General features: G+C 41.2%; 2 protein-coding genes across 2 annotated transcripts; one reads left to right on the forward strand and one right to left on the reverse strand.

Annotated features, from left to right (window-relative positions):
• Nucleotides 1-649: 649 nt before the first annotated feature.
• On the reverse strand, nt 650-5,610 carry LOC127777436 (ATP-dependent 6-phosphofructokinase 3-like). The gene is made up of 14 exons (XM_052304029.1): nt 5,086-5,610; nt 4,554-4,600; nt 4,417-4,456; nt 4,244-4,306; nt 4,021-4,158; nt 3,418-3,576; nt 3,229-3,282; nt 2,933-3,001; nt 2,721-2,850; nt 2,163-2,203; nt 1,819-2,040; nt 1,511-1,556; nt 1,266-1,420; nt 650-1,159 (listed from the first exon to the last, which is right to left on the reverse strand). Exons 1-14 carry the CDS (start codon nt 5,389-5,391, stop codon nt 950-952), a joined length of 1,680 nt encoding a protein of 559 aa, XP_052159989.1. The 5' UTR covers nt 5,392-5,610; the 3' UTR covers nt 650-949.
• Nucleotides 5,611-6,797: 1,187 nt separating this feature from the next.
• On the forward strand, nt 6,798-10,229 carry LOC127777437 (phosphatidylglycerophosphate phosphatase PTPMT2-like). The gene is made up of 6 exons (XM_052304030.1): nt 6,798-7,031; nt 7,552-7,674; nt 7,882-7,975; nt 8,147-8,229; nt 8,382-8,471; nt 9,628-10,229. Exons 1-6 carry the CDS (start codon nt 6,849-6,851, stop codon nt 9,868-9,870), a joined length of 816 nt encoding a protein of 271 aa, XP_052159990.1. The 5' UTR covers nt 6,798-6,848; the 3' UTR covers nt 9,871-10,229.
• Nucleotides 10,230-10,764: the final 535 nt, after the last annotated feature.

Raw genomic sequence — 10,764 nt, forward strand, 5'->3', positions numbered from 1 at the left:
CTCCTGCACATCTCGCTAGACAACCGAGGTGGTACTAAACCAAGCAGAACACGCGGAGATCGAAAAGACCAATCAAGCACGAGGCCAACCGCCATTCGCACGGGCCGATTTGTGGGCCGTACGGGCCGCCTCGTTCGGCCCAATATAAAAGGCAAAAGGTAAGCAACAAATCCGTTCAGGCCTAATCTCAGGCTCTGTTCGGCTGATGCGGTAAAAAAACTCACACTTTTCGAATTTTTAAACGGTGTATTTTTTCTGAAAATATTTTATACGATAGTTGATTTAAAAAATTATATTAATCTATTTTAAAATTTTAAATACTTAATACTTAATTAACAATACACTAATAGCTATATACCATCTCGTTTTTTTTCCGAAGTGATGACAAAATTCCTCCGGTCTTCTCTGCTCGCACCGCTCCGCACGCCAACGCAGTTAAATCTGAAAAGGATTTGCAGGTTGAAATGGCAGCTATTACGTATAATGCAGGTTTGGACAACTTCCCCATCATCAGTTTTCCATTATCAGATTTCTTCTCACTTGTATAATGATTCGTTTACAGAGAGCATCTTGCGTGCTTCAAGTTTCACCCCAACCATAATTCTTCGGAACAAGTTAATAATTTACTGCACATCTGAACAATGTTCCATGGTTCTTGAACATTACCGCAATATAGACATATCACATTAGATGTGAAAAAAAATATAGCATTCCAAGAGATGCCTATCATAAACAGCAAGCAAACAGCAGTAACATAAATATAATGACGATAACCTGCTAGAGGAGATCTATTCTCAGCATTTTAATTTGGACAGGAAGAGCTGAGCATCACTTGCCATAGATATACTAATATTATTTACTAATCCATCTCACTAGCCATAGATAGATTACTGACATTATTGAGTAATAATTAATCCATCTGCACATAATAGATCAGTAGCCTTCTGCCTCACTTCACAGCCTTGCCATTGGAAGCGACTTTGTCTTCAACCTTGGGGTTGGGAGGCGGCCCATCGAAAAACTTGGATGCTCTCTCTTCTTCCATCTTTGCGTCCTCCACATCTTTCTTGCTGAGGAAACTTGGCTGGTTGGTTGAGGAGAGAAGTCTTGCCCACATCCTATCAGTAATTGAAACTTTGTTCTGCTTCTCTGTGATCCTCTGAAAATTTTAGTGATAAGACAGTAATCAGTATGGAGAGCAGTGGAGCAGAGTTTTTTTTTTTGTATTAACAGAAAGTTTAACTGCCCTATAGCGAATGACTTACGTAAAACGGGATATAGCAATGCCGACCATTTACTTGGCCAACAGTGAAACCAGTGTATCCAGCCATGGCTCCATGAACCACACTGTGTGCCAACAGTGTGCAATACACATTGTCAGATGCATTGCTAGGAATGGCACGTATCATGTATGTAGGATCTGCAATAGAAGCATAAGATCTGAGATTTTGTTACAGTGAAATCAAGCAAAGCTTGGGATGCTAAAAGTAGAATAAAAGAGGCGACTGACCTATATACTTGAGATTTATAGTTGTCTTGATTTTCTTGAAATGCTCCTGAATTTACAAATAGAACATTGATAACAAAATAACTTTAATTTGGCAAGCTTTAGACAAGAGAGAAATACAGAGGCATATAGCAAATGTTGTAAGAAAATAACTTTAATTTGGTCATTGATAACAAAATAACCAAATGAACCAAGTATACTAAGTATAAGAAAAGCTACTTCACTAGTAATTCAAGTCAGTAACCAGTCCAATAAATAGACAGCAGAGTAGAGATTGATGGGAGATGTAAAACAATGTTCAAGAGTCTTACTTTTATCTTTTGAGATAACCAAAGACCAACATCAAGAAGAATCGAATTGCCTGAAGCATCTTTCCCCATTGATTCCTTTGTTTCATTAATAAGTTTCTGCCCTGCACCCTCCGCAACAACGATAACCATATGACCATTCTCCTTCAGACGCTTTTCCAAATATCTAAAAAGGCCACCTTCACCTTCCAGATAGAAAGGTGACTCTGGAATCAAGCAACAATCCTGACAAAATATAAAAAAAGTTTCTCACCTCAATTGGAGAAAATTAAACCCCTTTTTTTTTTAGTAAAATCACAGAAATGATATATATAAATGTTTTCAGCTTGACAGAGATGTGAACATACCACGTCTCTGCTGGCTAGAGTAGCATAGTGTGCAATGAAACCTGCATCAGTGAAACACAGCAAAGTTATAAATGTAGTATCGTATTGCACAAAGGAATAGATATGTGGACAAAGTTTCACTCTCGCTCTAGATTCTGGAAATTACTACAGAACATATGTGTGCGCAGCTTATCTAGTTCATGATTACATTATCTCAGTGTGCTACATCCAGAAACATGGAATTGAGCCAAGTATAGCCCAAGATGTGGAACTCGCAAAATCCAATAAGCTCGCACATGTCATATTTACTACTTGCAAGTAGCCATAGCAGAATAATACATGCATCCCTATTCTCACATATAAATTCAAAAAGATTGTTAGGCAAATGCTTTACTGGAATTCCATTGTAATAACAGAAATAGATATAAGAGTTGCATAGACTCACCAAAATTTCTTAGAAAGGTCTTTTCAGAATAAAGATATTAGCATAGAAACTATTGTGCTGAATTGACCTAAGTATATGATGGGCTAATAATGTTTCATTCCAGCACGACATATCACTGTCGCCGAGAAACATACCACTGTGTCGACCCATTAGCTTTACGAGGCCTATACCATTCTCGGCACTTCCAGCTTCTACATGAGCAGCATTTATTGCACGTTGGGCCTCCTCAACTGCAGTGTCGAAACCAAATGATCTGTCAATTACCTGCACATAGGGTAGAAACAAATTATGCATATACACCATAATTCATACCCTAATGTCAATATAATGTGAAAAAGATCATTACTGGTATATCATTATCAATCGTCTTTGGAATGCCAGCAACAGCAACCTTGAGACCACGTCTTCTAATCTCCTGTAAAAAGAGTCCAATCATAGTCACATTTACAAACATGTTACTAAAAAAAAGGGGGAATACAGTTGATCGACTTTCAATTATTATACCATTTGGTTAAGAGGATGAGTTCTAAAGGATATACTGCGTCCATTTTATTTATAATGAAATACCCTACCAACCCTTGGGAGTAAAAACTATAATTTGATCATGTTGAACACTTCGAGATGATATATAATCATGCTTACTTCAAAAATCACTCCTGCACCCCTTTGAGTACCATCACCACCAATTACATAAACCTGGACAATGCACAAACTTGTAACCAACGCTGAATGTAAGATGTTTCAGTTAGGTAGAAGAATCTTCATACTATCTGTAAATTGATTCATAAAACAGTGTCTGAAAAGTAATAAAATGGCATCCATTTCCTTTACCTGATTTATACCACGATCCTGGATGCTGTCAACAATCTTCATGGTTTCATGGCCTCCACGTGATGTCCCAAGAACAGTTCCACCCCTTTTGTGAATGTCGTTTACACTCTTTGGACTCAAGTCAATGGTGTTACAAGCATAGAAACCTCTATACCCACCCTGTGAAAAACACAGAAAACAAAATTAGAGGAAGACAGTGCCCCAATATTACATTTTAATTTTCTTAGCTTTTGTAATGTCATTGATCCTTTTTCCATATGACCCTTAATCACACATATAAAAAAACATTGCAGCACACCAGCAATTTTAAAGTTGAAGAATTCGTTTTGGCAGTATTCAGGATGTTATATTGAGTATAGAGATTTGTGCAAAACAAATTGCCCATTGTTCATACATTCTCTTCAATAAGAATTCATTGCCAAATGCAAATGCAAATACGGGTGTGATGCACCTCCCTGAATTGGTTGATGTGACTGGAAAAATATAAAGAAGTCCAAAATGGCACGAATGATACTTCAGGAATAAAGTAATTTTCAGAACTAGAAGGAAATATGATCGCCTGCATACTGTATATGGACTTTGTGATGCAGTGCAATGACTTGCCTGAATTCCAAGTACCCTACTGACACCATACATGTCATATAAGCCACATACAATTTCCCTAATGACAGTGTTCAGTCCAGGGCACAGTCCTCCACATGTGACAATGCATGCATGGACCTCATCCGATTCAAAAAACACCTGACCAGGAATAATATGAAGTAAGAAAAAAAGAATAGTTTTTTCCAACTTATTTGTGTCAGTATATGAATACAATGTTATATACCCTCTGTCGAGGCCCAGCACGACGGAAGTGGTTGCCTCTAGGGCCATCCTTGTGAACAATGGCCTGCATTGAACAATCATAATCATTGGATCAAAATGAATAATTTGCATAACTACAAGCATTGACTCAAAGAAATGGAACATGAGCTCGCTGCAAATTTATCAAGAATTCACCTTCTGGCAGACAGTGTCATCTGGGTTTACAAAGTATTGCCTGCAAACGGGATATTTTGAGTCAAATTAACACACACATGAGAAACGCCGAAAAGGAGAAATGGATTGAAAAATCAACTTGGCAGGTTCAGTCTTACTTCACAACCGAGTATGCCGGGTTATCTTGCAGTGGATTTGAGTATGTCTGCATCAAACAACAGACAATGGCCATCATAATCACAGCGAAATAGAATTGAAGACTCAACATTTATCACAAGGCCAATGTGACTAATCATCACGTATCACCTACAACTACCTCATCAAATTAAAAGCACACAGAAATAAAACAAATTTAACGGAGTTCAACTGCCCTCTCCAAAAAGGAGAGGCTTTTCCAAAGCCATCACTATTCCAATCCCCAAAAGTGCCCACGGCCGTATATCCGTACGCACAAACATAACTGACGAGCAAAATGGTTTACTTTCGAATAAACAAATAACAAAAGTTAACCACAACTTTGGATTGGACAGAATCCTAATCGGATCGCACATTCCCACACATTCGCGCATGCGCACACGAACCATGGATCTAGCGCCGCGGCAATCCCTCCCTTCCCCTCCCCTCCCAACCCCAATCCCCAGATCGATCCAACGCAGAGGAGGAGACGGCCGGCAAGCGGCGGAGACTCACCGGTAGATCGGGGAGGTAGTCGCACACATGCGGCACGTCCTCGAGCACGTACCCGCCATCCCCGGTCACCAGCTTCACCTCGGGCTTCGCCGCCGCCGCCGCCGCCGCCGCGTCACCCGCCGCCTCCCCACGCTGCCGCTGCATCGTCGTCCCCTCCACGTGCACGACCCGCGGCGTGTCACGTCGGTCGAGGAGGTGGTGCAGGTGGTCCCTCGGGCTCGGCACGTCGATCGGCCCCGGCGCGCTCCGCCTGCCGGATTCCGCGGCCTCACTGGCGGACGCGGAGGCGGTTGGAGGCGACGCCATGGGGGCCTCGGTGTGCGGGCGCCATCTCGGATCGGGTTCGTTTCGGTTTTTCTTTCGCTGCGAGTGGGGCGGCAGCGGCGACGGATGGATGGCGACGGTGGCGCGTGACGACGACGACGAGGAGGGTGACGGTGACGGCGACGGCGGAGGGGAGGAGAGCGAACGGATGGACGAATGGTGACGACGACGCGGGGGTGGTGGTGGTGGAGGGAGGAGGAGAAGAGGAGATGGGGGGACGGAGGAAACGGAGGAAGCGGAGGTATTGGAGGATCGTCCGCCACTTGTGGTGGGAGTGGGCCCCACGCTGCCACTTGGGCTTTTTATGCTTTGAGATTCGTGCTCGATGCCTTTGGCCTGAGACCCTTCACATTGCTCCTACGTGGCGTTTGCCTTCATCAGTCCACGTAGGACAGCTGATTGGCGTGTACTAGGAGAAAAGAGGTGGAGCCCGCATATTTGGAAGAAAACTCGCGTCCAACTGGAGTCCTCGGTTTCTCAGATCTACGAGTGGGGACCACTGGCAAAATGGACTGTACACACCAAACCGTGCTACTATTTTCGTCGCATAATATAAAAGATTTTAAAGGGATGCAACACTGCATTGTTCAAAACTGGACATAGAGAGTATATCGGAGAGATGCAACAGGTTTTTTTTATCTAAATTTGTAATACTAAGATGTATCAGATTATTTCAAAATCCCTTATATTATGTGACAGATAAAGTACTATATTGGAGAGGGAAGGTGCAGCCCCTCTGATGTGGGGGCTGAAATGCAAAATTTTTTTTAGGTCCCACCATAGATAACCTACATTATGAATAGTGTCTTTGGAGTGTTTTATCCTATGTGTCACCTTTAGGTTTTTTCTAGTCGGGTCTTGCACTGCTCTTGGCCAGTTGCCCTGATCACAGCTCACAAGTGGGCTGGATCGAGGCAGCCACATGGGCCGTTATGCTTTGAGAATCGTGCTGCCTTCCGACCTACTCTCTCCGTCAAAAAAAAGATAAACCCTGAGTTTTCGTGTCCAACATTTAACTGTCCGTCTTATATGAAATTTTTTTATAATTAGTATTTTCATTGTTGATAGATGATAAAACATGACTAATACTTTATGCGTGACTTATCTTTTTAATTTTTTTCATAATTTTTTCAAATAAAACGGACGTTGGACACGGAAACTCAGGGTTTGTCTTTTTTTTTTTTTACAGGGCGAGTACGTGGACGGACGGAGCAGTGCCACAAGTGGGCTTGGGCCAAGGCTGCCACTTTGGGCCTTTATGCTTTGAGATGCGTGCTCGATGCCATCATCCCACGTGGACGATGTAGGTGGCACCATATGTCCATATGCTGCTCTACTGTAGTACCCCGAATTCCCCAACTCGAAGACCAGTTTTTTTTTTTTTTCTTGTTCGTCGGATTCCTTTGCGTTTGCAGGGGAGGGAGAAGGGAGAATCGGCCATGGCCGTAGTAGAGGCGGCCGGAGGAAGGCGCGGGGTGGCGGCGGGGGAGCGGAGGAAGGCGAAGGCGAAGGAGGCGGCGGTGGGCGCCATGGCGAGGGCGCTGTTCTACCCGACGCTGCTGTACAACGTGGTGCGGAGCAAGGTCCAGGCCGAGTTCCGGTGGTGGGACGAGGTCGATCAGGTGAGCTGTAGTTGTTGTCGGCAACTGCCCGCGATGCTGCTTAGTTCTTCCTGTCCAACGCGTATCAACTGATTCTCATGATTACGAACATACTAACATTGTTGCGAGTTGGAGTTGTTCTTGCCCAATTTACCCAAGATGTAACTATATGTATGAGAACGTTGCAGTGACCTGAGTAGCACTCCAAGGTCCTGAGTTCAAATCTCTGTAGGAATGAATTTTAGATTGGGTTATTTAAGGGCTAAGTTTCCTGTTCGATAGGCTAAGTTCCTAATTTAAAAAGGATACATATATCCAATTGGATGTTGAGGCCGGGTAAAATATGCTCTTCTCTAAAAAAAAATCTAAAAAAAATATATATGTGAATGTAGAGTTATGGTGTTGATACCTCGCAAGAAAGAAGTTGTTGCTCTTCGGAGCAGACATTTCAATGTGTTATATATATATCTGCCTCCTATCTGATGACTATAAGGATTGAGAATTATCAGTCTAATATTTGTAAATATTGTCCTCTTTCCAGTTCATTTTGCTTGGAGCTGTTCCATTCCGTAGAGATGTTCCCCGGTTGCAGAAGCTTGGGGTGTATGGTGTCATAACCCTGAATGAACCATTTGAGACTTTGGTGCCATCATCGATGTATCAGGCAAGCTGCTAACAAGATTTTTATTTTTCCCTCTTTTGTGTAAGAAGATTAATGCCATATCTGAAAGTTCAGACTTTAGCACTAAAATGTTTCATGAAAACTTCTGGTGACAGAGTCTGATGAAAGGTTGTTGGCTTACTGCAAATTCAGTTATGTTCAATTGGAAGTTTCTTATGACACGGAATGCTCCTCTGCTGAAATTTTCAGTCTCGTGGGATTGATCACCTTGTTATTCCTACAAGAGATTACCTGTTTGCTCCCTCACTTGTGGATATTAGTCGAGCTGTTGATTTCATACATAGTAAGTGAGCAATAGATTAGCCCAATGTGAACCTTTTAACTAGCCATTTAATTAGTTGATCATCCTAGAATTAGTGGATGACTTGTTGACCATTCATGTTTTCTATTGTCAACCTCTTTTTCAAATTTATATATGAATGCCATCATGACATCTCTGAATATTTCTTATTAGGAAATGCGTCTTGTGGGAGGATGACATATATCCATTGCAAAGCTGGAAGAGGCAGGAGTACAACTGTTGTCTTATGTTATCTGGTAATCCTAATTACCCATCTTTTGGTGATTGAACTGAGAAGTTCAGATCCATAATGAGAATAAAAGTCATCACATACTACTTATTTGGAATTAATTTCACATTGATGTTTTAGTGTAATCCATGCATTTCGTTAAATGATCCATTTCACCAGGTGAAATACAAGAATATGACGCCTTCTACAGCTTTTGAGCATGTGCGGTCTAAAAGGGCTCGAGTGTTGCTGACTCGTTCTCAATGGAGGGTACTAAAAGGATATCCTAACTCACCTTTTCCATATCTTAAATTTTCAATGCACTGCATTAACGAGATTTATTTTTGTTGAATGGGTGGGAGGTCCATTGCACTAACAAATATGCTGTATCTCACTTTCCGATTGTTTCTTCATAAGATTTGATAAGTTACATGCATTATCTCCTCACGCCGTATATTTTAAGTGGACATTGCCGAGAAAGTGATTAGTGGCATACTGTAAACTAACTGGGAAAGCATATATTGCATTCTTATTTAGCATCTTTTTCTGTCATTTGGGATGACATGCAGGCACCTTCATCTAGGAAATAAAGCTTGCATCAAGTATATAGAGTACAAATATTGTTGTTGTTACTCTTACTGTCCTACAACTTGAATCTTGAATTAGGACATTAACTACGAGTTAGTTTTATATTTTATTGTCATGTAAACATGACAATAGTATTTGCGGAGCAATGCTGCTATCTGCAAGCTGCTTGGATTATGACATTTAGCTACTTTTGCTCTGGCGTTGCACCAAATTTTATTGTGGACCAAATGGATTCCCCATGGGCCCAAATCTAGCCTGTTCCTTAGCAAAAGAGTAAAGATGACTTATGCTGTCATGTGGGAAACCCCCTATCAATGCCAACATGGGGCCATGAACACTACAACCATCGCACAAGCCAGGCCAGTGCTGCCTGAGGGCTGGTTGTCTTCCCTGTGCATTGCCATTCAGTTAGGACTTTGTGAGTTGGACATACATTAAATTATAAGAGATTGGTTGAGTGTAAAGTGTACTTCAGTTTAAAAGGTGTTGGATTCTTTATCTTCCTCGATCTGTTAAGAGAGAGCAGGGGGTTATCTCTATCTTCCCTTCTTCGTGTATGGCTGAGCTCACAGCTCTACTGATGATACTCTGTGCTTATGATTGCCTTAATTAAGTGCCACTGCCAAAACACAGGGGGTCCCGGATATCTATTTGGTGTATCTCTCATTCCCTTACGGCACATGGCATGTGCATTATTATTTACTCTCCAGCAATGTGTTACTGAGAACTCCACAAAATTGTAGTTCCTGGAATGACAATTTCTTTCTCTGGTTTATACTTTAGTGTTGTCCTCTTGGAATAAATCAGCTTACATTCTTGGTGGCTTTGATCCTTGTAGGTGGTTCAAGATTTCAGCAAGAAGAATGCAGAAGCAGAACTTCCCACTGTTACAAGCCACTCAGCAGCAGCATCTGCAGCAGGGAATGTGGTATCGGTAACAGAAGCAGATTTGGAGAGCTCTGAAGTAACAGCAGCTAATATTCCTGATATTACAGAGCATGCCAGCTTGTCTTCTCACAAGACTACCCCAACCAAGCCAATGACAAATATGCTCTCATGTTTGTTTCCATCTCTGAAGTGACTCCTCTCTTGCTCAGCAACAAGAATCCAAGACTTTGAGGCATATGCATGTACCTCAACACCGGTTTAGCCGAAATGGTGTCTCGAAGGGGAAGGAATTTAGTTGAGTTGCCATCGTTCTAAATGTATATAGCTGCCCATATTCATCCTATTTGTTATGTATGTATGTGCCTATTATCAATTCAAGATTGTTTGTTCCTTGCTTCAAGATTTGCTAGGGTAAATTTCAAAAATCAGGGCATGAGTTTTTTAAGCAGAATGTTTCAAAAATTTGAGACAAAATAGCTGCAGGCCAGTTGACATTATGTTGAATTAGTACTGTACAAATGCATTGCAAATACATAGTCGAATTTGCATTCCTGATTGCCAGTTGAAACGATATGGAGCTAAGTAGCTAACAACTTTAATTTAGCATACAAATTTTCTTCTCAGGAGATGGCAATCCCGATTGAACTGCAAAATCGGTACTTCAATTCTGCAAGTTTCACTTGTCATTCCAGTTACCTAAATTCAGATCACCCTGATGCGATCTGAAGATAAAAGAAACCAATTGTACACAAAAGAACAGATCTGGTTAGTGCTTGTAACGAAACCACCAAAAACAAGTTCTCGAAAAGAAAAGAATAACACCATAAGAAAAAAAAGAAAATAAAGAAGAATAAGAAGAAAAGAGATGCTCTTTTTTCACGATAGCCACCTGTATGGGAGTGGGACACCAATACACCATGTTCTCAGTTCTTCCATTCAATTATTTAATCTTATAATACGCAATGCTTTTATATTATTATGATATGATAAGATTCTTCTATTTGTAAAACATTTAGGATACAAAAGTTTCTCTTCGTATAATTTCATCGGTAATTGTAAAGTAATAATAAATGTCTTTACTATATCA

The sequence above is a fragment of the Oryza glaberrima genome, chromosome 6 (genome assembly GCF_000147395.1).
Source record: "Oryza glaberrima chromosome 6, OglaRS2, whole genome shotgun sequence".
In the NCBI taxonomy this organism is placed as follows: Eukaryota; Viridiplantae; Streptophyta; class Magnoliopsida; order Poales; family Poaceae; genus Oryza; species Oryza glaberrima.

Coding starts and splice junctions, on each gene's coding strand:
- LOC127777436 (XM_052304029.1), bottom strand. CDS start 5,391: ATGGCGTCGCCTCCAACCGCCTCCGCGTCCGCCAGTGAGGCCGCGGAA. Junction 2,851..2,932: donor CGATTGATAATGATATACCA/GTAATGATCTTT, acceptor CCCTATGTGCAG/GTAATTGACAGATCATTTGG. Junction 1,557..1,818: donor GGTTATCTCAAAAGATAAAA/GTAAGACTCTTG, acceptor TTGTAAATTCAG/GAGCATTTCAAGAAAATCAA.
- LOC127777437 (XM_052304030.1), top strand. CDS start 6,849: ATGGCCGTAGTAGAGGCGGCCGGAGGAAGGCGCGGGGTGGCGGCGGGG. Junction 7,032..7,551: donor GGTGGGACGAGGTCGATCAG/GTGAGCTGTAGT, acceptor TCCTCTTTCCAG/TTCATTTTGCTTGGAGCTGT. Junction 8,472..9,627: donor TGACTCGTTCTCAATGGAGG/GTACTAAAAGGA, acceptor TGATCCTTGTAG/GTGGTTCAAGATTTCAGCAA.